General features: G+C 37.6%; 2 protein-coding genes across 2 annotated transcripts in view; one reads left to right on the top strand and one right to left on the bottom strand.

Moving 5' to 3' along the window:
• The window catches only part of LOC140235039 (cilia- and flagella-associated protein 337-like), a 151,086-nt gene that overhangs the window by 28,954 nt on the left and 95,068 nt on the right, over positions 1-27,064 (bottom strand). The window lies entirely within an intron of this gene.
• Positions 19,405-22,179, top strand: LOC140235233 (uncharacterized). Its single transcript, XM_072315264.1, has one exon. It carries the CDS (start codon positions 19,405-19,407, stop codon positions 22,177-22,179), a length of 2,775 nt encoding a protein of 924 aa, XP_072171365.1.

Below are 27,064 nucleotides of genomic sequence, written 5' to 3' on the forward strand. Positions count from 1 at the left end.
GATAAAGAAATAAAAAAAACCCCATGATTTTAGCCTATTTCTTATGTATTTCTTTATATTTTGGTAAATAGCGCCCTCAATGGATGACCTTGAAAATTTTCAAATGTTGGGTCATGTAGAGTATGAGTTGCTCTACCCATGTGCCAAATATGATGGTCATACATCATATAATAAAGAAGTTATATTGGGGGAGGGGCACAATTCCCCCCCCCCCCCCCCCTTGGGCCTGGAAGGGGTCAAAATAGCTTGGGCTTTATAGGGTTAAGACAGCAAAGTTCTCAATGAGCACTTACTATGACTCATCATTAACTAGGAAATATCATTATATAATTTCAATGTCTCTCTAGATTTAGCTATATTCTAATAAACACATATCCATAATATGCAAGGCTAAATGTTAGCTGTAGCCCTCGGGTATTAAATTTCATTGCCAGGCCACTAAAAGAAAAAGTTAATGTCGATCCTTGATATAGGTATCTTGAAAAAAACTTTATTTTCTATTCATTATGGCAATTCAGCCAACAATATACAAGATACCCCCCCCCCCCAAAAAAAAAAAAAAAAAAAAAAATGCAAAAAGCATTTCACAATCATTTTACATCACAGCTTTTATTAAAAAAAACAACAAGGAATGTAGTGATTTTGAAGGAGAAATAAAAAACAAACATCTCCTAATTTATCAGATCATCCTATAACCTGTGAGCATTAAAAAATCCTGATTATTTCTAGCCCTCACTGAGAGCAAACAGTGTTGAACACAGCAATACTACTATACGAGAGCTGTTGCATAGCCTTGTTTCATATGGTCATTGTGGTGCAACCATACACTTATTAAAGTGAAACCAATCACAAACGGCACAACATTGTTGTTCTGTACAGATGAAACCAGATAAGAGGGCATAATAATTTATATCTTTTAAACATCCTCCCACAGAGTCAATTAATCTTACAATTAAAATGTGTCAACCCATGTCCCACGTGTACATCTCTCTTTCCCTCTCTCTCTCTCTCAATAAAAAAGAAAAAAAAATGATTTTGAGCCTTTAAAATGCATGTTTAGCACTCACAGAGATGCCAGCATCTTGACTTAAAAAAAAACAAACAAACAGATGGGACATCCTTTAAATATTGTATATATATATATATAGTTGAGACAATGTAGATAACAGAAGATGTCGCATGAAACCGGCAGAGTTGTGAAGCTTTCGACCGTGGTCTTCCTCAGCTTTATATCACGACCACAGTCGAAAGCTTCACAACTCTGCCGGTTTCATGCGACATCTTCTGTTATCTACATTGTTTCAACTATAATTTCACTTAAGATGACAGAGGCGTGCGGTAGGAATATCAGCATCATCACACTATATATATATACATATATATATAAGTATATATATAATTTGTGAGAGGAAATCAGATTTTCATGAAATATTGATACCACCAGAAGCCAATTGGCTCTGGACCAGTAAAATGTCAGAAAAAAATTTTCCTGGTAAAAAATAGGCAAGTAAATTGTTGCTACTTCATCATTTGATGAGAAAATTTTAAAGCACCACATATTTCCCGCCCATTTAGGCTTGTCGTTCAATATTTTTGTAGAAGTTGCAGGAAGTTAGCAGTACAAATTTCTATGTGATGAGCGGTTTTCTGCAGTTTTCTGTGGTTTATATTGCCTTCATTTTTTATTTTTCTAAGATTTCTTTCATTCAAAATATGAAAAAAATTATCTTTTAAAAGCAATATTATTTCAAAGGGTAAGAATAGAACACATATTTATATCAGCATATTTCTAGACCAGCATGTTAATACTCGGTGGCCTGATGGATCATCAAATTAAAAAATATTTAAAAAAATCACACAAAAAAAGTAATTACTTCATGAATATTTTCATCCAAGTAGTTTCAGTCATCTGTACTAGAAAAAAACATTGCTGTCAATTATGCATAATATACATTTGGAACAACTTACTTGATCACATTAGATGAAAATATGTGTATATTTCTAAGATGTAGTATGCCACATATAGTATGTATACTATCATATGTATGTCATATGGTAATGATTGGTTCAATGCAGTGCATGTTCGAATGTTAAGTACTTTGAAACATTCTGTATGTATAATGTTTGATAAATGGTAACGAGGAATTATTATCGTCATAATTGTTTCTCCAATCATGCAGGATATTCACCTGTTCAATAACACCTGCAACATCTAATTTCATCTCAGCCAAGTCTCACAGACCAAAATTAGCAGGTGTAATTATGCAACTTCAATCTGTGAGGCCTGAATACAGAGTGTAATGTAAATGGGGCACTAGTTCTCTATTCTCATGATACAATATAGATCTTGATGGAAATAGCTCTATAAAATCAACATGTGAGAGTGTTTTTTATTATTTTTTTCTCTGCAAACCTTGAACTAATTATGACATATTCTTCAATCTTAAACATTATCTGAATTGTATAGCATTATGTGAGCACCTACTCTAGTGTAGAGGTTATGCTTCATTCTAATACTAATTTACCTGATGCCCACAAAAATCTATGCAAGACCTTCACTTTCAAAACTATGCATTGTCAACAAAGAGCATGTTGATGTAGGCAATAATGGTAAACGTCACCAAATATATTTCAAAAGCTGCAGTACACGAGTGCACGATGATAAATACCTGCTGCCTATAATTGTATGTAGGCTTGAATCCAATTTGCATGAGTACATATTGTAGAATAGTATCCTTTTAAAAATCTAAAGTCATATGAATGGAAGCTGCAAAGATGTATCAACTGGCTTTCTAGATTAAACTTGAGCTGTGTCAATATCAGTTTGAAGGTAAAAAGTTGTACTTTCAAGAGGCAATATCGTGTTATCATAATTCACTCTCTTTATCGTACTAATACCATAGAACTGTATTGAATGGTATCTCTGCACTTATCACATTTCATACACTCAGAAATATTTATTGCTAAAAATGTTAGTAACACGATCACAATGTAGGCCTAAACTGTGGAAAGGAAGCCTTCACTGATCACACATTCAAAAAACTACCAGTGAAGCAAAAGTGTGCGCATACCCACACACAATTCTCATAAAACAGTCCAATCTGTGCAGTAGAGTATTAGCTGCGCAATATAAATGTCCTTTTATTATTATTATAACATGCAAGTTATAAAACACAGGAAGCAGCCTGTCCCTACTTTTGCACTTAATGATGTTTCTGTTTTCAAAGCTGACAGGCATATGCGGAGCATGTCACAAGTCATTGCAGTCACTACAGTCACCAGTGAGAGAATTTGTTAGACTCTTTTCACATACCACATGTAAAGGATGTTCTCTACTTGCTACGGCTCTTTCGACAAAGGACTTTTCGTTACCTCGATCGACATGCACTGATGTTGGTTCAAAATTTTGCTTGCCGAGATCACAAGAAATTGAGTGCATCAACTATCCTGGTCAATTATAGAAGAGGAAGGCAATTTACTTTCTCACATATTCTTCACAGTGCATCTTCTTGGTGTCTGTCACCACTTTGGGCGGTAACTCCCATTGACGACGAGTTCCATCTCTGTAATGATAAATTGTCTCACTGCTTATTCAAGGAGTAATGACATTCAATGAGTTTTCAAGCAATTCTTCATGCATTGATGACTGAGGGAGCCCACAATGCATACTCACATTTGCACTGCATTCTACCTCTTCACGTTTCTATGGATAGGAGGCCTGTTTTCATCAGAACTGATCGGAACAAGAAAAGGAACGGTGCTCAGCAAAGATCACTGTCGTCTCAGTGGCCGTAAAGAAGGTACTAATGTTGACTGTAGAAAACTAAACTTGACGGCAGTTCCTGGAGATCTTCCAAATGATACTGTCATTTTGAATCTGTCAGTCAACTGGATGTCAGAACTTCTGCAAAATTCCTTTCAAAGCCTTGGAAACCTCATCAAGCTAATTGTGGCATATAACCGGCTCATTCACATTGAAAATGGCACCTTCTCCTCTCTTGAACAACTTCAAATACTGATTTAATCAAACAACAAGTTAACAGAAATTCAAAGGGGATGGTTTCATGCAAACATCAACCTTGAAACTCTGCCTCTCATAAAGACAAATTTGACTTCAATGCCCAGTGCAGACATTGCAGGGTCACCAAAGCTGACACAACTTACTCTTTCAGCAAACATGATACAGTCCCTCCATTTTGATCCTTTATCTAGATGGGACAATATATCCATCGATTTGTCACAAAACAACCTGTCATCTATCCAACAGCATGACTTTCTACCTCTGAAGAATTGTTTATTGTCATCTTTAGTCCTGAGTAGAAACAAGCGGCTTCACAATCTAGGACCAATGGTATTCTCTGAACTTCCTTTCATCAGCAGCATTTTGCTCCATGGGATGAACATTAAAGCGCTTGAGGTCCTGGCATTCATGGGCGAAGCATATATCATCGAGTTATCCCTACATAGCTCATCCATTGAGGAAATAATCCCTGTCAATTCATCATCATACAACTTCAGTTTTCCAAACATCAAGATCATAGATTTGACACACAATGCCATTCAGAGAATTCCTGAGTTTGCATTTTGGGGAATGAATAATACACATACTCTAATTATACAGAGCAATAAGGTTAGGAGCATCCTATACACATCTTTCTGTGGACTACAATCCTTGCAGGTTCTTGACCTATCACATAATGAGATTGTGTCCCTGCCAAATGGTATCTTTCATTGCAATGCAAATCTCCTTAAACTCCTGATATCTTACAACAGGATAATGACACTACATCCTGCCTCCTTTAAGGGGTTGTATTCAATACTCCTTCTAAACTTGTTTCACAATGTAATAGGGCTTAGTAAGGAGAAATTTCCCTCTATACAAAACCTCAAAAATCTTGACATCTCCTTCAACAAAATAACACATTTAACAAAATACTTATTAGGGGGACTTTCTCATTTGCAGTGTCTGAACATGTCTCACAATGATATTGGGTCTTACCTTAATTCAGCATTTGCTCACACAAGGACGATGAAAGAACTGGTGCTTGTAAATGAGAAATACCTCTATCTATGGGGGGATTTCTGTATCATGAATGAACTGCAAAAACTGGACCTATCCAAGTCTCCTCTGAAGATGAATTCAACAGATCAATTTAGTGGTACCACATCCCTCATATTGCTTGACATGAGTTTCACCAAATTAACCAGTGAGCAGCTGTTCAACAGTTCTAATAAGTCATCCTTGTTCTTGGACCTGAAATCTTTGGAGCAACTCTACTTGCGAGGCAACACATTAGACAAAATGGAGCCTGGTACTTTCGATCCACTGACTAAACTCAAGGTATTGGATATTTCCAATTCTAAAATAACAGCTGTCAAAGCAAAACTGTTTGATAGCCTGACTCGTCTCACAAGTTTGCGTTTGCATGGCAACCGACTCGTAAAATTGCACACACAAACACTCTGTGGCTTGCAACAACTTAATTCTGTTTTTGTTCAAGACAATTCGATACAGTCTATTCCAGTCACACTGTTCAACAGCACACCATATCTTTCAAAAATATTTATGTCACAGAATCATGTGAGTACTGTGCTTCCAGGTATAGTATTCCCCAGAAATGTGGAAATTGATCTGTCCAACAATCCAATTCTCTGCTCCTGTGAGTTGGCGTGGTTCAGAACCCTGCTAGACACCGATAACATTGCACTTATGCATGCTAACAAGACTTTCTGTGAAAGGACATCCACGATGGGTGCTACCAACAAACCCCTCCTGCAGTTTCATCCTGAGGAGCTTTGCACTGTGAGTCTGGCCATGCCTATTGTGACAACATTTCTGGTACTCATAGTACTATCACTCCTTTGTGTGCTTGCTTACCGCAAGCGATGGTGGCTGAGGAACAAGGTCTGCCTCATGAAAATGGCCATTCGCGGATATGAGGACCTTGAGGAGCACAATGCCGACAGCTACCAATACCAGCTCAATGTCATGTTCAACGATGCTGATGCAGAATGGATAAATGGCACCATGAAGCCTGCTATGGAAGAGAGGTTTCCATACTTCACAAACGTCCTGTGGGCTGATAGCTATCTGAATACTGGCATGCACTACGTGGACGCCATATACAATGCCATGGAAATCAGTTACAAGACCCTTCTCGTGCTAAGCAACCAATCAGTGGCAGACACCTGGTTCACGTCCAAGGTGCGGATGGCTCTGGAACACCTTAATGAGACCAGATTGGACAGAGTCACACTGATTTTCCTTGAGGAAATCTCTGACGATCAACTCCCCTATCTGGTGCGGCTTCTCCTCAATGCCAACAGAGCTACCTTGATGTGGGCTAAGAATACGGACAGGCAAGATTTGTTCTGGGAGCAATTTCGACACAGGCTTGTACGAGAGGAATTTAATTACATACCAATTGAATCATGCTGATTTTTGAGCTTGAAAGGAAATGTCTTTGCAAGGGAAAGCAAGACACAGAGTGATGCATGGCAGATACAGCACGAAATACATCATGAGATAATGTGGTACTTATAGTGATATTTCAAACTTTGTACAAAATGGACATAATTTGAGATGTAAGTGTGAATTATGTAATGTAATACCACCAATTGTACAGCTCTCATGTGACATATTTATTTGTGTCGTTTCCCACAGTAGAAACAGGCATGTGCAATGTTTATCAGGTATACCAAGTTATTTCTGGAGTACCAAGTGAATTAACTGCAGTATCTTTTACCATGTTTTTTTTTTTTTTTTTTTGGGGGGGGGGGGTTTGCCGACAAGAAAAGTGCCAACAAATTACTGCGGTATCTAACACCAAGATAATTCTGATGCAATCGCACAATTAATAAGGGATCTTTCCTGAGACCTGGTCAACCAAGCCCGAACTCTGTTGTATGAAGTGTCTTATTTTGAAATTAGGGGGCAAAACATTTATGTATAAGTCTTGAATGCTGAATTATGATTGTCTGAAATTTATATCATTGCAAAGGTTCAACCTTACATAATTGATTTCACCATAACCACTTTTTTTTTTCTGTTATGACCATCAGCTATTGAGCATGTATATTTGCACTTGTCCAACATGTGCTCATAAGAAAATTAATGAGGAAGAGTGCATATATATATCAAGTAAATGGAACAGGGGTGGATAATATGTAAGTATTCATATCATCTACACACACTGCATGAGAGCATGTACAGTGCACTCCAATTATAACGAACACAGTTATAACGAAATTCTGGTTACAACAGAGTAAAAATTAGTTCGGCAACATTATCTGCTCTATGTATTTCTATTGTTCAATTGTTCTGCTATAAGGAAGTTTCAATATAACGAAAGAAAACTGCTGGTACCAAGGACTTTGTTATAATGGGAGTCCACTGTGTACTGTGCCAGTCAGGTAAACAATTATTTGCTTGACCAACATTCCTGACACTGCAGTCAATATGTTTTGTTGTTTTTTACCTTTCTTAACATTCTTTAATTTCCATGAAATATTGACACTACTTTGCTCAGTTAAACGTAAAGTATGTTTTGATGCTGTATACTGCAACAAACTTGTTAAACAGACTGCATGCTCTGTCTGGCTACTTTTGTATTGTATCAACATTTGTAACTGCATGACAAAGGATGGCCAAGGAAAAAGTTGTATCAAAGGAACTGCTAATACAGAAGATTTAACAGTTTCAACTTGAGAGATTTAGTTTGACATAGAGACCTCAGAAATATCAATCAGCATGAAATACAAATTCATCTTATTTGTGAATGCTTGCTGGTTCTACTGAAAAAAATAATTTAAGATTTCTTTCATTCAAAACATGAAAAAATTATCTTTTTAAAGCAATATTATTTTGAAGGGTAAAAATAGAACACATATTTATATCAGCATATTTCTAGACCAGCATGTTAATACTTGGTGGCCTGATGGCTGCAGTACACAAGTGCACGATGATAAATACCTGCTGCCTATAATTGTATGTAGGCTTGAATCCAATTTGCATGAGTACATATTGTAGAATAGTATCCTTTTAAAAATCTAGTCACATGAATGGAAGCTGCAAAGATGTATCAACTGGCTTTCTAGATTAAACTTGAGCTGTGTCAATATCAGTTTGAAGGTAAAAAGTTGTACTTTCAAGAGGCAATATCGTGTTATCATATTTCACTCTCTTTATCGTACTAATACCATAGAACTGTATTGGATGGTATCTCTGCACTTATCACATTTCATACACTCAGAAATAATCATTGCTAAAAATGTTAGTAACACGATCACAATGTAGGCCTAAACTGTGGAAAGGAAGCCTTCACTGATCACACATTAACAAAACTACCAGTGAAGCAAAAGTGCATGCATACCCACACACAATTCTCATAAAACAGTCCAATCCTGCGCAGTAGAGTATATTATTATAGTAGCTGCGCAATATAAATGTCCTTTTATTATTATTATCACATGCAAGTTATAAAGCACAGGAAGCAGCCTGTCCCTAATTTTGCACTTAATGATGTTTCTGTTTTCAAAGCTGACAGGCATATGCGGAGCATGTCACAAGTCATTGCAGTCACTACAGTCACCAGTGAGAGAATTTGTTAGACTCTTTTCACATACCACATGTAAAGGATGTTCTCTACTTGCTACGGCTCTTTCGACAAAGGACTTTTCGTTACCTCGATCGACATGCACTGATGTTGGTTCAAAATTTTGCTTGCCGAGATCACAAGAAATTGGTGCATCAACTATCCTGGTCAATTATAGAAGAGGAAGGCAATTTACTTTCTCACATATTCTTCACAGTGCATCTTCTTGGTGTCTGTCACCACTTTGGGCAGTAACTCCCATTGACGACGAGTTCCATCTTTGTATTAAATGATAAAGTGTCTCACTGCTTATTCAAGGAGTAATGACATTCAATAAGTTTTGAAGCAATTCTTAATGCATTGATGACTGAACAGGAGTCCACAATGCTTACTCAAGTTGGCATTGCATTCTACTTCTTCACGTTTCTATGGATAGGAGGCCTGTTTTCATCAGAACTGATCGCAGAAGGAACAGTGCTCAGCAAAGATCACTGTCGTTTCAGTGGCAGTAAAGCAGGTACTAATGTTGACTGCACAAAACTTAACTTGACGGCAGTTCCTGGAGACCTTCCAAATGATACTGTCATTTTGAATCTGTCAGATAACTGGATGTCAGAACTTCTGCAATATTCCTTTCAAGGCCTTGGAAACCTCGTCAAGCTAATTGTGGCATCTAACCGACTCATTCACATTGAAAATGGTACATTCTCCTCTCTTGAACATCTTCAAGTACTGATTTTATCATACAACAGGTTAAAAGAAATTCAAAATGGATGGTTTCATGCAAACATCAATCTTGAAACTCTGCCTCTCACAAAAACAAACTGGACTTCAATGCCCAGTGCAGCCATTGCAGGGCCACCAAAGCTGACACAACTTACTCTTTCAGCAAACAGGATACAGTCCCTCCATTTTGATCCTTTATCTAGATGGGACAATATATCCATCGATTTGTCCCTAAACAACCTGTCATCTATCCAAAAGCATGACTTTCTACCTCTGAAGAATTGTTTATTGTCATCTTTAGTCCTGAGTAGAAACAAGCGGCTTCACCTTCTAGGACCAATGGTATTCTCTGGACTTCCTTTTGTCAGCAGCATTTTGCTCCATGGAATTAGCATTAAAAAGCTTGAGGTCCTGGCATTCATGGGCAAAGCAAACATTACAACATTATCCATACATAGCTCTTCCATCGAGGAAATTATCCCTGTCAATTCATCAGCATATAACTTCAGTTTTCCAAACATCAGGATCATAGATTTGACAGACAATGTCATTCACAGAATTCCTGAGTTTGCATTTTGGGGACTGAATAATACACATACTCTAATTATACAGAGGAATAAGGTTAGGAGCATCCGAAATACATCTTTCTGTGGACTACAAACCTTGCAGGTTCTTGACCTATCGCATAATGAGATCATGTCCCTGCCAAATGGTATCTTTCCTTGCAATGCAAATCTCCTTAAACTACTGATATCTTACAACAGGATAATGACACTACATCCTGCCTCCTTTATGGGGTTGTATTCAATACTCCTTCTAAACTTGTCTCACAATGTAATAAGGCTTAGTCAGGAGAAATTTCCCTCTATAAAAAATCTCGAAAATCTTGACATCTCCTTCAACAAAATAACACATTTAACAAAATACTCATTTGGGGGACTTTCTCATTTGCAGTGTCTGAACATGTCTCACAATGATATTGAGTCTGACCTTAATTCAGCATTTGCTTACACAAGGACGATGAAAGAACTGGTGCTTGTAAATGAGAAATACCTCTATCTTCAAGGAGATTTCCTTATCATGAATGAACTGCAAAAACTGGACCTATCCAAGTCACCTCTGAAGATGAATTCAACAGATCAATTTAGTGGTACTGCATCCCTCATAGTGCTTGACATGAGCTTCACCGAATTAACCAGTCAGCAGCTGTTTAACAGTTCCAACAAGTCATCCTTGTTCTTGGGCCTGAAATCTTTGGAACAACTCTTCTTACGAGGCAATACATTAGACAAACTGGAGCCTGGTACATTTGATCCACTGACTAAACTCAGGGTATTGGATATTTCCAATTCTAGAATTACAGCTTTAAAAGCAAAACTGTTTGATAGCCTGACTCATCTCACAAGTTTGTGTTTGCATGGCAACCAACTCATAAAATTGCACACACAAACACTCTGTGGCTTGCAACAACTTAATTCTGTTTTTGTTCAAGACAATTTGATACAGTCTATTCCAATTACACTGTTCAACAGCACACCTAATCTTTCAAAAATATTTATGTCACAGAATCGTGTGAGTACTGTGGTTCCTGGCACAGTGTTCCCAAGTAATGTGAAGATTGACTTGTCAAACAATCCAATTCTCTGCTCCTGTAAGTTAGCATGGTTCAGAACGATGCTAGACAGGGGTAACATTGCACTTATGCATGCCAACACGACTGTTTGTGAAAGGACATCTATGAAGGGTGCTGCCAACAAACCCCTCCTGCAGTTTCATCCTGAGGAGCTTTGCACTGTGAGTCTGGCCATGCCTATTGTGACAACATTTCTGGTACTCATAGTACTATCACTCCTTTGTGTGCTTGCTTATCGCAAGCGATGGTGGCTGAGGAACAAGGTCTGCCTCATGAAAATGGCCATTCGCGGATATGAGGACCTTGAGGAGCACAATGCCGACAGCTACCAATACCAGCTCAATGTCATGTTCAACGATGCTGATGCAGAATGGATAAATGGCACCATGAAGCCTGCTATGGAAGAGAGGTTTCCATACTTCACAAACATTCTGTGGGCTGACAACTACCTGAATGCTGGCATGCACTATGTGGACGCCATATACAATGCCATGGAAATCAGCTACAAGACCCTTCTCGTGCTAAGCAACGAGTCAGTGGTAGACACATGGTTCATGTCCAAGGTGCGGATGGCTCTGGAACACCTTAATGAGACCAGATTGGACAGAGTCACACTGATTTTCCTTGAGGAAATCTCAGACGATCAACTCCCCTATCTCGTACGACTTCTCCTGAATGCCAACAGAGCTACCTTGATGTGGGCTAAGAATACAGACAGGCAAGATTTGTTCTGGGAGCAATTTCGGCACAGGCTTGTACGAGAGGAATTCAATTACATACAAATTGAATCATGCTGATTTTTGAGCTTGAAAGGAAATGTCTTTGCAAGGGAAAGCAAAAGACACAGAGTGATGTACATTGTATGGCAGATACAGCACGAAATACATCATGAGATAATGTGGTACTTACAGTGATATTTCAAACTTTGTACAAAATGCACACAATTTGAGATGTAAGTGTGAATTATGTAATGTAATACCACCAATTGTACAGCTCTCATGTGACATATTTATTTGTGTCATTTCCCACAGTAGAAACAGGCATGTGCAATGTTAATCAGGAATACCAAGGTATTTCTGGAATGATAGGAGTACCAAGTGAAGTAACTGCAGTATCTTTTACCGTGTTGTTGTGTTTTTTTGTTTTTTTTGTTTTTTTTTTTTGCCGACAAGAAAAGTGCCAACAAATTACTGCAGTATGTAACACCAAGATAATTCTGATGCAAATGCGCAATTAATACGGGATCTTTCTTTAGACCTGGTCAACCAAGCCCGAACTCTGTTGTATGAAGTGTCTTATTTTTAAATTAGGGGGCAAAACATTTATGTATAAGTCTTGAATGCTGAATTATGATTGTCTGAAGTTTATATCATTGCAAAGGTTCAACCTTAAATAAGTGATTTCACCATAACCATTTTTTTTTTTCTGTTATGACCATCAGCTATTGAGCATGTATATTTGTACTTGTCCAACATGTACTTATAAGAAAATTCATGAGGAAGAGTGTATAGCAAGTAAATGGAACAGGTGTGGATAATATGTAATTAACAAGATCATATCATCTGCACATCACTCTGTATGAGAGCACGTACAGTGCACTCCCATTATAACGAACACGGTTATAACGAAATTCTGGTTACAACAAAGTAAAAATTCTGGCCGCAACATTATCCGCTCTATGTATTTCTATTGTTTAATTGTTCCGTTATAAGGAAGTTTCAATATAACGAAAGAAAACTGCTGGTACCAAGGACTTTGTTATAATGGGATCCACTGTGTACTGTGCCAGTCAGGTAAATAATCATTTGCTTGACCAACATTCCTGACACTGCATGCTGTCAATAAATTTTGTTGTTCTTTTTTAAATCTTTCTTCATATTCTTTAATTTCCATAGAATAGTGAAACTACTTTGCTCAGTGAAGTATTATGTTTTGATGCTGTATACTGCAACAAACTTGTTAAACAGAATGCATGCTGTGTCTGGCTACTTTTAAATTGTATCAAAATTGTGACTGCATGACAAAGGATGGCCAAGGAAAAAGTTGTATCAAAGGAACTGCTAATACAGAAGATTTGACAGTTTCTACTTGAGAGATTTAGTTTGACATAGAGACCTATTAAAGTGATATCAACCAACATGAAATACAGATTTATTTTATTTGTGAATGCTTGCTGGTAATACTGAAAGTAATAATTTAAGATTTCTATCATTCAAAATATGAAAAATTATTTTTTTCAAGCACCATTATTTCAAAGGGCAAAAAGTTGTATCAAAGGAACTGCTAATACAGAAGATTTGACAGTTTCTATTTGAGAGATTTAGTTTGACATAGAGACCTATTAAAGTGATATCAACCAACATGAAATACAGATTTATTTTATTTGTGAATGCTTGCTGGTAATACTGAAAGTAATAATTTAAGATTTCTATCATTCAAAATATGAAAAATTATTTTTTTCAAGCACCATTATTTCAAAGGGCAAAAATAGAACACATTTCTATATGATCAGCAAATTTCTAGACCAGCATGTAAGTACTTGTGGCCTGATGAATCATCAAAAAGAAAATAATTTTAAAAAGCTACTCCATGAATATTTTGAACCAAGTAGTTTCAGTCATCCATGATAGAAAAAACATTGCTGTCAATTATGCACGCATACATGTGGAACAACTTATGCTTTATCACATTGTGTGTTCAGATGTAGTATGTCACATATATATATGTCATACGGTCATAATTGGTTCAATGTACTGCATGTCCGAATGTTAAGCACTTTGAAACATTCTGTACGTATACTATAATGTTTGATAACTATGGTAACGAGGAATCACCATTGTCATAATTATTTCTACTATCATGCAAGATATTCACCTGTTAAATCATACCTGCAACATCTGATTTCATTTCAGCCAAGTCTCACAGACCAAATTAGCAAGGATAATTTTGAAACTTTAAAAGGTGTGTAGAGTTCTGGTTGAGGTGAGGATTTAGCTTTTAACATTTTGTGAGATATTCAGAAACCACTATGGGAGATGTCAAAGAGCGCGCAATTCTAAGGGGTATCGAAAGTTTATTTGATGAAAATCGGTTTTGAAGTGGCCGGGATATCCAAAAACAAGGTGAAACAAAGAGATCCTAATAAAGTTGTGGCCTGAAGTCTTTTATCATTATTACTTTTTTGGATATCTCAACCATTTGAAAACCAATTTTCATCAAATGAATGTTGAATCCTTCTTAAAATTACATGCTCTTTCAATTTTCATAAGAGGTTATTCATTATCTCACTTAGGAATGTAAAAAACATGAATCCCCACCTCAACCAGTACTGTACAGCCCCTTTAATCTGTGAGGCTTCAATACACAGTGTAATGTAAATGGGGCACTAGTTTTCTATTCTCATGAAACAATATAGATCTTGATGGAAATAGCTCTATAAAATCAATGTGTGAGAGTATTTTTTCTCAATTTTTTTCTCTGCAAACCTTGGACTCATTATGACATTCGTCGATCTTAAACACTATCTGAATTGTAATATAGCATTATGTGAGTACCTTCTCTAGTATAGAGGTTATGCTAGATTAGATAAAACTACTAATTCACCTGATGCCCACAAAAACTTATGCAAGACCTTCACTCTCAAGACTCTCTACATATTGTCAACAAAGAGCATGTTGACATAGACAATAATGATAAACGTCACCAAATATATTTATTCAAATAATATACATTGTTAGGAAGAAAGATTTGAAGAAAGACCTGCCCGAAACGTCAAGTTCCTCGGTTCTCCTAGTTATTCTTATAACTAGATTTCTTGCTCTACTTTCACTAGCTGTGTACCTTTACTCAGTGTTTCCTTTCTCTTTCCTCTCTCTCTCTCTCATACACTTTTGTCTGTTTCTACACTACTTATCTTTTCTTTTCTTTCTGTTCTGTTCTCTTCTTGTCTTCTTTTCTTTTTATTTCTTCCTTCCATACAACCCAACGGTCCTTTTCAGGACCACTAGTTTTAGTTTTAATTTACACATTTCCTTACAGGTTATTTCTCTTGTCTTCTCTCCGCAGGTCTACACTTTAATCTTATTTTAATTTCTCATTTTTGCATTTCTCCCACAGGAACCTCTTCAGGATTTAACTGTCATCAATTTCCTCTCCATTTATTTTTTCTTTTCCGCAGCAGCATTTAATTCTAGGATCTACACTAGCTCCCTCCAATTTACGTCTTGAATTTCAATTTGTTCTATTCTTCTTCTTTTCATTGCCCCCCCCCCCCCCTCTCTCTCTCCCTTCTCTCCGCATATTCTCACCTCTCCTCTACTTACCCCTCCTTATTTCTGTTAATCGTCCATTCTCCATTCATTCGCATTCCATAGCCACACTGTTCGCCGACTTCGTTCTCCTCTTGGTTTCATGAATCTTCACTGCTCTCCCCTATCTCCATGATTCTCCAACATTCAACTCCTTCCTCTTCCTCTTCCCTTCTATTTCATCTTTCCCCTTCTAACGATGTCCGAACATCTTACTTGATTCTCACACTATTCTTCCTTACCACTCTCTGTGTTCCTTTCTCTACTGTCTCCACTAGTGCAACTTCAACTTCCAGCCCATTACTGTCTCCCACTCTTCACTTTTTGCCCTCCTCACAACCCCCATATGTCGCTTCCCTCTTCGTTTCTCCTTTTTCTAAGCTCTTCTTCCAAACTACGATCCGGTTAAGGACTACATACACATGGTGTCACCGCAAATCTTTCTTCCTAATTAACTTCACCATGCAAACCTTCAAACAACACATAATATACATTGTATATCATGGTACACAAGTGCACCCTGATACATATCTGCTGCCTACAATTGTATACTATGTAGGCTTGAATCCAATTTACATGGGTACATATTGTAGAATACTATACTTTTTAAAATCTAAAATTATATAAATGGAAGCTGCAAAGATGTATCATTGTTTTTGTTTTTGTTTTTTGTTCATTACACTTGAGCTGTGTCAATATCAGTTTTAAGAATAAACTTCAATATCAGTTTAAAGAATAAACTTATTTTACTGGGTCCTACTTATTACCAGACATGCCGTCAAACCCCCGTGTGAGACGAGACCCCATTGGCAAACGAAGCTGATGGGGTGCTACACCCCCCTAACGAGTCCTCATTTGAGAAGTGGGATGATATGTATTTGCCCATTGCAAAATAACTTTCTACTCAGGCGTAGCAAACCTGGAGGCCAAGCCAGGGTTTAATGACTGCAACAGCTGTCATATTACGTAAGAACTTGATAAGGATATCTGCCTGTGGCAGACCATTCAAAGTGAACTCAATTTTCTCTATTCTTTCTAAAGTTTTAAATTTTATATTCTACTGAGAAATTCTATGGTCATACGTTTTAAATTTCGAACGAAAAAATTTGACCCATAAATAATGAAAATACAGGAATAAGAAGGAGAGCATTATAGGAGTTTGCCGACACACACACGCACCATGGAGCTACATAGCCCATGCTAAAACCAAAACAATCTCCTCCTCTCGCGGGTGCCCCCCCCCCCCCCTCCCCTGTGGCGGTGACTGATGTTTAGATTAGGCCAGGGTCAAGAAACAGGTGTTTTATATCTTTGCTTTTTAAGTCCTTGATTGCCAAGATATACACTGGCATTGTCTACATGGGTGTAGCTTCTTCAAACGAGAGATTTGTCTCATGAATGTTCTTTTCGGCATCAATGTGCTGAGTTTAGGGAACAGCATAAAAGACAAAAACATGGTCACTCAGTGTATTTCTTCTGATTTTATTTCTATTGATCCCAGGTACTATAAAGGAAGAGATACAATTGTAATACAGCAGCATGGAGACTGCAGCCATTAAGTGTCTTACATCTAGGCAGACATCTCCATCACTTGTCTAAAAATATACATCAGGTGGTTGAGACAGCAAAGTTCTCCATGAGCACTTACTATGACTCATCATAAACTAGGAAATATTATCTATATTGTTTTAATATCTCTCTAGTTTTATCTGTATTCTAATAAACATATTATACAACATCATGTACGCAAGGCTGAACGTTAGCTATAGCCCTCAGGGATTAAATTTCATTGTCAGGCCACTAAAGGGCTTTTTACACTTGTAAATTTTTGCTTAGTCCCGTACCAACGGTGGGGCTAAGGGGGGGGGGGGGGGGGGGCCTTAGCCCCACCGTTGGTACGGGACTATCCTTAGCCCACTTTCTGTTTACACTCGTTTTTGCCAAAGTGGGCTAGCCCCACCCATAGTCCGGTACTATCTGGCCCTGCAAAATAGCAGGGTTAGCACCGCAATTGCGGTGCCAAGCAAGTGAGTGTAAACAGAACGAAAAAATAATCCTGGGCTAAGCGACGGAGACGAAGTCCGACCCTCACTGACCAATCAGAAACGAGGTAATCAAGTGCTGCCGGTGCGTGCATGTACGTGTACAGTACACAGCGTAATCATGAATATTCATGTGGTTTGGAAAGTCCGGGGCTAAGAAATACGAGTGTAAAAAGGTCAGTTTTCTCCTTAGCCCAGGACAAGAGATAGTACAGGACTAATTGGCCAGTGTAAAAAGCTGAAAAAATTGGTACGCGACTAACGATAGTCCTGGGTCAGAGAAAGTCCGGAGTTAAGAATCACAAGTGTAAAAAGGGCTTAAAAGAAAAAGTTCATGTCAAAGCCTTGATATAGGTATCTTGCAGAAAACTTTATTTTCTATTCATTATGGGAATTCAGTCAACAATATGCAAGATACGCCCCCCCCCCAAAAAAAAAGGATGCAAAAAGCACTACACCATCATTGTGCATCACAGCTCTTATTAAAAAACAACAACAACGAATGCAGTGATTTTGAAGGGGAAATAAAAAAACAAACATACCCCAATATATATCAGATCATTTTATTACCTGCGAGCACACACAAAAAAAAATTCATGATAATTTCTAGCCCTCACTGAGAGGAAACAGAGTATTGAACACAGCAATATCACTATACGAGAGCTGTTGCATAGCCTTCTTTCATATGGTGATTGTGGTGCAACCATGCACTTATTAAAGTGAAAGCAATCTCAAATGGCACAACATTATTGTTGCTGATCTGTACAGATGAAACTAGATGAGAGGGCATAATATATCTTATTAATATCTTTCCACAGAATTGATTAATCTTACGATTAAAATGTGTCAACCAATGTCTTTCCCTCTCCCTCTCTCTCTCTCTCAAAAAAAGTGATGGATGGTTTCGAGCCTACAAAATGTATGTTTTTAAACCACTCACAGAGATGCCAGCTTCTTAACGTTAAAACAAAACAAAACAAAACAAAGAAACAAAACAAAACAGATGGGACATCCTTAAACACAAAATCAGATTTTTGAGAGGAAATTAGATTTTCATGAAATCTTGATACCACCACTAGCCCATTGGCTCTGGACCAGTAAAATGTCAGGAAAAAAAATCCCTGGTACAAACAGGCGAGTAAATTGTACTACTTTAACATTAGATGAGAAAATTTTAAAGCATCCACATACCTCCCGCCCATCTAGGCTCATCGTTCAATATTTTTGTAGAGGTTGCAGGAAGTTAGTAGTACATATAATTTCTATGTGATGAGCAGTTTTCCGTGGTTTATATTGGCTTCATTTTCTTCTCTTTTTTTTGCATTCAAAAGATGAAAAGTTGTACTTTCACGAATATCGTGTTATCATATTTCACTCTCTTTATCGTACTTATACCACAGAATTGTATTGGATGGTGTCTCTGCACTCATCACATTTCATATACTCAGAAATAATCATTGCTATTGTTAGTAACATGATCACAATGCAGGCCTAAACTGTGGAAAGGAAACCTACATTGATCACAAATAAACAAAACTACTAGTAAAGTAAAAGTGCACGCATACCCACACACAATTCTCATAAAACAGTCCAATCACATGCAAGATATAAAACACAGGAAGCAGCCCGTCCCCACTTTTGCACTTAATAATGTTTCTGTTTTCAAAGCTGACAGGCATATATGCAGAGCATGTCACAAGTCATTGCAGTCACTACAGTCACCAGGAAGAGAATTTGTTAGACTCTTTTCACATACCACACGCACAGGATATTCTCTACTTGCTACGGCTCTTTCGACAAAGGACTTTTCGTTATCTCGATCAACATGCACTGATGTTGGTTCAAAATTTTGCTTGCCGTGATCACAAGAAATTGGTGCATCAACTATCCTGGTCAATTATAGAAGAGGAAGACACTTAAATCTCTCAGTTATTCTTCTCAGTGCATAGTGTCTGTCAACACTTATGGGCAGTAACTACCTTTGATGACCAGTTCCTTCTTTGTAAAGATTAAGTGTCTCACCGCTCATTCTGGGAGTATAATGACACTCGCCAAGCTCTGAGGTGATTCTTAATGCGCTGATGACTACATAGGAGCCCACAATGCATACCCAGGCTTGCGCTGCACTCTACCTCTTCACGTTTCTATGGATACGAGGCATATTTTCATCAGAACTGATCAGAACAAGAAAACTGGTGCTCAGCGAAGATCATTGTTGTCTCAGTGACAGTAGTGAAGGTACTCGTGCTGACTGCACAAAACGAAACTTGACAGAAGTTCCTGGGGACCTTCCAAACGATACTTTCATTTTGAATCTATCACATAACTGGATATCAGAACTTCTCCACAATTCCTTTCATGGCCATGAAAATCTTCTCAAGCTAAATGTGGCATATAACCGGCTCATCCGCATTGAAAATGGCACCTTCACCTGGCTTGAACATCTTCAAGTACTGATCTTATCGCACAACAAGTTAACTGGATTTCAAAATGGACTGTTTCATGCTAATATCAACCTTAAAACTCTGATTCTTATAAAGAACAATTTTACTTCAATGCCAAGTGCAGCCATTGCAGAGTTACCAAAGCTGACAAAATTTACAATCTCAGCAAACTGGATACAGTCTCTCCACTTCGATCCATTGTCTAGATGGGATGATATATCTATTGATTTGTCAGGAAACAACCTATCATCTATCCACAAGGAAGACTTTTTACCTCTCAAGAAATGTTCATTGTCACATTTAGTTTTGAGTGGGAACAAGTGGCTTCACCTAGAGCCAATGGTATTCTCCGAACTTCCTTTTGTCAGAAGCATTTTGCTCCGAGGAAACAGCATTAAAAGTCTTGAGGTATTGGCATTCATGGGCAAAGCAAATATCACAGTGTTATCCTTGTATGGCTCTTCCATCAAGGAAATAATTCCTGTGAATGTGTCAGCACATAACTTCATCTTTCCAAACATCAAGATTGTAGATTTAGCATCCAATTTTATTCAGGAAATTCCCGAGTTTGCATTTTGGGGACTGAATTGGACACACACTCTCATTATAAGGGAAAATAAAGTTTTCAGTATCCAAAATACATCTTTCTGTTCACTAGATGATTTGCAGGTTCTTGACCTATCACACAATCAAATCATATTTCTGCCAGATGGTGCCTTTCACTGCAATGAACATCTCCTTCGACTGCTGCTATCTTACAACAAGATAATGAGACTACATTCTGCTTCTTTTGAGGGGTTGAGTTCATTACTCCATCTCAACCTGTCTTACAACTCATTAGAAAACAGTCGAGACAAGTTCACTTCTATGACATCACTTGTCAATCTTGACCTCTGCTCAAACGAAATGACACGAATAACAAAAAGTCTATTGGGGGGATTGTCCCATTTGCAATACCTTAATATGTCTTACAATGATATCAACTCTGAATTTACTTTAGCATTTGCCAGCACACGGCAGATGAAAGAACTGATTCTTACATATGAGAAAAATCTACAAATACATGGAGATTTTCGTACCTTGGACAAACTGCAAAAACTGGATCTATCCCATTCACCTTTGCAAATGAATTCAACAGATCAATTTAGTGGTACTGCATCCCTCACAATGCTTGACATGAGCTTCACCAACCTGCAAAGTACGCATCTGTTCAATAGTTCCAAACGATCTTCCCTGTTCTTGGGCCTAAAATCTTTGGAGCAACTCTTCTTGCAAGGAAACTATTTTCTAAACAAAATAGAGCCTGGTACATTTGATCCACTAACTAAACTCAAGATATTAGATATTTCCAATTCTAGAATTACAGCTGTTGAAGCAAAACTGTTTGAGAGTCTGACTCTTCTATCAAGTTTGCGTTTGCATGGCAACCAACTCATAAAATTGCACACACAAACACTCAGTGGTTTGCAACAACTTAATTCTGTTTTTGTTCAAGGCAATTTCATACAGTCTATTCCAGTCACACTGTTCAACAGCACACCCAATCTTTCAAAAATATTTATGTCACAGAATCATGTGAGTACTGTGCTTCCAGGCACGGTGTTCCCCAGAAATGTGGAAATTGATTTGTCCAAAAATCCAATTCTCTGCTCCTGTGAGTTGGCATGGTTCAGAACTCTGCTAGATACAGATAACATTGCACTTATGCATGCTAACAAGACTGTCTGTGAAAGGACATCCACAATGGGTGCTGCCAACAAACCCCTCCTGCAGTTTCATCCTGAGGAGCTTTGCACTGTGAGTCTGGCCATGCCTATTGTGACAACATTTCTAGTACTCATAGTACTATCACTCCTTTGTGTGCTTGCTTATCGCAAGCGATGGTGGCTGAGGAACAAGGTCTGCCTCATGAAAATGGCCATTCGCGGATATGAGGACCTTGAGGAGCACAATGCCGACAACTACCAATACCAGCTCAATGTCATGTTCAACGATGCTGATGCTGCATGGATCAATGGCACCATGAAGCCTGCTATGGAAGAGAGGTTTCCATACTTCACAAACATTCTGTGGGCTGACAACTACCTGAATGCTGGCATGCACTACGTAGATGCCCTATACAATGCCATGGAAATCAGCTACAAGACCCTTCTCGTACTAAGCAACGAGTCAGTGGCAGACACATGGTTCATGTCCAAGGTGCGGATGGCTCTGGAACACCTTAACGAGACCAGATTGGACAGAGTCACACTCATTTTCCTTGAGGAAATCTCAGACGATCAACTCCCCTATCTGGTACGACTTCTCCTGAATGCCAACAGAGCTACCTTGATGTGGGCTAAGAATACAGACAGGCAAGATTTGTTCTGGAAGCAATTTCGGCACAGGCTTGTACGAGAGGAATTCAATTACATACCAATTGAATCATGCTGATTTCTGAGCTTGAAAGGAAATGTCTTTGCAAGGGAAGGCAAAAAGACACAGACTGATGTATGACAGGGTTGATGACATTAAGATAAGATTACCTGATCTTCACGCATAAAGCTGGAGCAACAGGTGCTTTCACATAGCGTAATACAGCGGTATTTCATAATGTGAATGCAGATACACCGCGAAATACATGAGATAAATGTGGTACTTATGGTGATATTTCAAACTTTGCACACAATGCACATAATATGACATGTGAGTGTGAATTATGTATTAAATGTATTGTATCACTATTTGTACAGCTCTCATGTGACTTTAATGGACTCTTTGTGTCTTTTCCCACGGTAGAAACGAGCAAGCGCAATGTTTATCAGGAAAACCAAGGTGTTTCTGGAATGATAGGAGTATGTTTAAGTGACCCGCACCTCGTCATAGTTAATGTTTATGCATGTTTCAATCACACTACGTCACTGAAATTCTATGAAATCCCACTCACATAACGGAAAAATGCTGAAAATTCAGATGGAACCACAACTTCAATTATCAATATCGGAAATTTGCAGCTATTGTCGTCAAATGCAAATAATGCGGAATTTATATGCGCTGAGGAAGGAGCCCACACCTCGCCACCCCGCTCTCCCATAGACAAAGCACGTAAAAGATGTGTGCGGGGGTGTGTGATGATACTGATAAGATATAAATGTAATATTTTCAAGAAAAACTGTTTGGTTTTCACCTCAATTTGCTTGGTTGTGGTAACCCCGCAAAGTTTTAAAGGTAGGGGATACCTTTTACAGACCTCCCAATATGCAGCAAAACATTAAATATGAACCTCAGGGGACTTGTTTAGGCCACTGCTGAGAAATTTTGAAGTCAACAGTTATCTACAATTTGAATAATGCACAAAACTCAACTACTTTATTACTTAGTAGTTCTGTGTGTCAGCCACACTTAAGCCTTTTTGTTGCAGTCTTCTGTATTTTTTATCTATTAACACAAATCTAAAAGTATAAGAGCTGATGTAATAACATATAGAGTGTGTGGCAAGAATGTATATAGAAATGTTTGTAAGTTTTGATGAACTTTCTTCACAAAATATACATGATGGACACACATGCAGTGCATGGGTCTGCAAAGGTAGCCTAGTAATGTACTGGAATTTACGGTGAGCCCCGAAAAAAATTCAATTCAAAATCTAACGGTCAATAAAAATGAAGTAAATGTTACCTTCCACTTTCAATTCTTTATGGGAGTTTCTAAAATGATACTCTCTTCAACATACCACTGTATTTATACAACTCTTCATTTAAGGCATGCAAATGGGATTCCCTACCTTTAAGCGTACTGAACAGTACTGGGTGTAGTTTTTATTCAGTGTGCTGTAGCAATTTTAAGCAAGGTGATGATATTCAGGCTCCTGACTAGGTGCGGGTACCTCACTTTACCAAGTGAATTAACTGCAGTATCTTTTACCATGGTTCTCCACCAACAAGAAAAGTGCCAAAAAATTACTGAGGTATGTAACATCAAGATAATTCTGATGCGAATGCACAATTAAGAAGAGATCTTTCTTCAGAACTGGTCAACCAAGCCTGAACTCTGTTGTATGAAGTGTCTTATTTTGAAATTACGGGGGGAAAAACACTTATGTATAAGTCTTGAATGCTGAATTTTGATTGTCTGAAATCTATATCATTGCAAAGGTTTTCAATCTTGAATAATTGATTTTAACTTAAATATTTTTTTCTCCGTTATGACCATCAGCTATTGAGCATACATGTTTTAACTTGTCCACCATGTGCTTTTAAGAAAATTTGTGAGGAAGAGTGTATAGTGAATAAATGGAACAGGTAAGGCTATGATGAAATATAATTATCAAGAGCAAATGGAATGGGTAAGGTTACAATGAAATCTAATCAACAAGATAATTTCATCTGGGCATACTGTGCCAGTCAGGTAAATAATCATTTGCTTGACCAACATTCCTGACACTGCTGTCAATATGTTTTGCTGGTTTTTTTTCCTTTCTTCCTATTCTTTGATTTCCATATTAAAATGCTGACGCTATACTTTGCTCAGACTTTAAGTATATATTTTGATGTTGTAGACTGCATGATCTGTCTGGCTACTTTGTGATTGTATCAAAATTTGTATTAACTGCATGACAAAGGATGATGAAGGAAAAAGTTGTATAAAAAAAAACTGCCAATACAGAAGATTTGACAGTTTCTACTTGAGAGATTTAGTTTGACATAGAGTCCTCAGTGATATCAATCAGCAAGAAATACAGATTCATTCTATTTCTGAATGCTTGCTGGTACTACTGATAGTAATGATTTCAGATTTCTGTCATTCATTTTTTTTTTTTAAGCAACACTATTTCAAAGGGTAAAAATAGAACACATATTTATATCAATATATTTCTAGAGCAGGATGTAAATACTCTGTGGCCGATGGATCATCATAAAAAAAACCACATCAAAATAGGTTACTTCATAAATCTTTCATCCAAGTAATTTCAGTCATCTGTACTATGAAAAACAAAATTGGTATCAATTATGCATACATACACTTGGAACAACTTTAAATACTTGATCACATTAGATGTGTATTTGTAAGATGTAGTGTGCAACATATAGTATGTATATGTATGTTATACGGTAATATGTACTGCATGTTCGAATGTTAAGTACTTTGAAACATTCTGTATGGATAATGTTTGATAAATGGTAATGAGGAATCATCATCATCATAATCATTTCTACTATCAAGCAAGACATTCACCTGTTCGATTATGCCTGCAACATATCTAATTTCATTGCAGCCAAGTCTCATAGACCAAATTAGCAGGGATGATTATACAACTTTAATCTGTGAGACCTGAATACAGGATGTAATGAAAAAGGGGCACTAGTCCTCTATTCTCATGATACAATATAGATCTTGATGGAAGTAACTCTATAATACCAACATGTGAGAGGGATTTTTTTCTCAATTTTTTTCTCTGCAAACCTTGAAGTCATTATGACATTCATCATTTCAAACGTTATCTGTAGTGTAATAGAGCATTATGTGAGTACCTACTATAGCATATGCGAGGTTACGCTGGATAAATACTACTAATTTACCTGATGCCCACAAAAATCTATGCAAGACCTTCACTTTTACATCTCACTATGCATTTTGTCAGCAAAGAGCATGTTGATGTAGACAATAATGGTAAACCTCACCATATAAAGTTCAAAAGCTGCAGTACACGAGTGCAACATGATATATACCTGCTGCCTATAATTGTATGTAGGCTTGAATCAAATTTGCACGGGTACATATTGTAGAATATACCCTTTTAAAAAATCTAATATTATGTAAAATGGAAGCTGCTAAGATGTATCATTGGTTTTCTAGATTAAACTGTGTCAATATCAGTTTGAAGAATAAACTTGTTTTACTAGTTCCTACTTGTCACCAGAAATGTTCTTTTTGACATCAATGTGCTGAGTTTTGGGAATATTGTGAAAGACAAAAATATGGTCACTCCGTGTATTTCCTCTATTTAACCCTTGTGTGACATAAATTAGGGACCCCATTCTGCATGACACAAACCCTTGAAAGGCCACTCATACCCCATTTATACCCAGGAACCGAGGAGTGCTCCTGAAGCGCTTTGACTTAATAGGCCCCTCTTAATCTGTTCATAGACAGAGAATCACCACTTGCCAAGACCACATGTGAATCGGCTGAGAGGGGCACACTGTAAATGTCATGCATGGTGACCTTCAGGTGCACCACATTTCACTTCCAGAGTGCTCTAAACTGTTGGTGACCATTTATTCAGAGGTTAGGGCACATTAGGAGTGCTCCTGAGCCTAAAGGCTCAAGAGAGAGGAGGCATAATTTTTTAGCTCTCCAGGTCGTGACTGACTGTTCATGCAGAGCTCAGAGGGAATCAGGAGTGCCCCTGGAGGGTTCTTGATGCCCTGTATAAATGGGATGTGACAGACCTAAAGTGGCAAGATCCCTCAACAGTTTCCCAGACCACAACTGGAATGGTTTGAAAAACCCTCGAAAAATTATTGAAGGACCAAAAAGTAATTTGCCAGCAAATTTCTAGGAGATCCATGTCAGATGTGGGACCTTGAAGATTGCTGAAAGTTTTCACTGACAGACCAATAAGACTAATGAGAGATCTTTGAAAGATTATCTGGCATACTCCCTGAGATCTTCAAGAGATCATTCAAGATCTCTGAGAGATTAGTAATGGTACCTCCATGATCTCTCAATAATCTTTAGTGACCTCCGAAAATGTGGCTATTCTCGCAAGACTGTCAGAAGATAATTATAAGACTAGCAAAACCCTTGAGTGCTCACTGACAGATCACAGATAATCTGTGGAAAGACCTCTCAAGACCACTTTTCTTAAGAGACTGCTAATGACTCTCTTGAATTATGTAATTTTTTTTAATACCATAGTTTGCATTACACCATGTGCATAGTTGGCGATGCCCATGAATTTTAAAGATTACAGTAAAGCATGGCTTATGATTCCTCAAAATTAAATATTAAATCAAAAGCTTAAGATGTGCTTGTCTGTTTGTTTGTTTGTTGTTGTTGTTGTTGTTGTTTTGTTTTTTTGGCGGGGTCATTTATGCAATTTAGGTGCATATATGTAATAAGTAATTAAGCATAATTATTCTGCTCCTCCCATAGCTGCATGGCTAACAATCTTTTGTTCCCGGTGCACCTACACACTGTATATAAAGATTTATTTCACTTCTAACATAAATGCACTAAACATTTGGGTTTAAATAAACAACACGTAAGTAAACATGCATGTTTAATTCTATGTAAATGTACACCTTGTACATAGAGATGGTATAATTTGCATAAT

Source organism: Diadema setosum, chromosome 11, assembly GCF_964275005.1.
Source record: "Diadema setosum chromosome 11, eeDiaSeto1, whole genome shotgun sequence".
Classification (NCBI taxonomy): Eukaryota; Metazoa; Echinodermata; class Echinoidea; order Diadematoida; family Diadematidae; genus Diadema; species Diadema setosum.

What these genes read in the sequence shown, in the direction of transcription:
- LOC140235233 (XM_072315264.1), top strand. Translation starts at nt 19,405, where the DNA reads ATGCATACCCAGGCTTGCGCTGCACTCTACCTCTTCACGTTTCTATGG.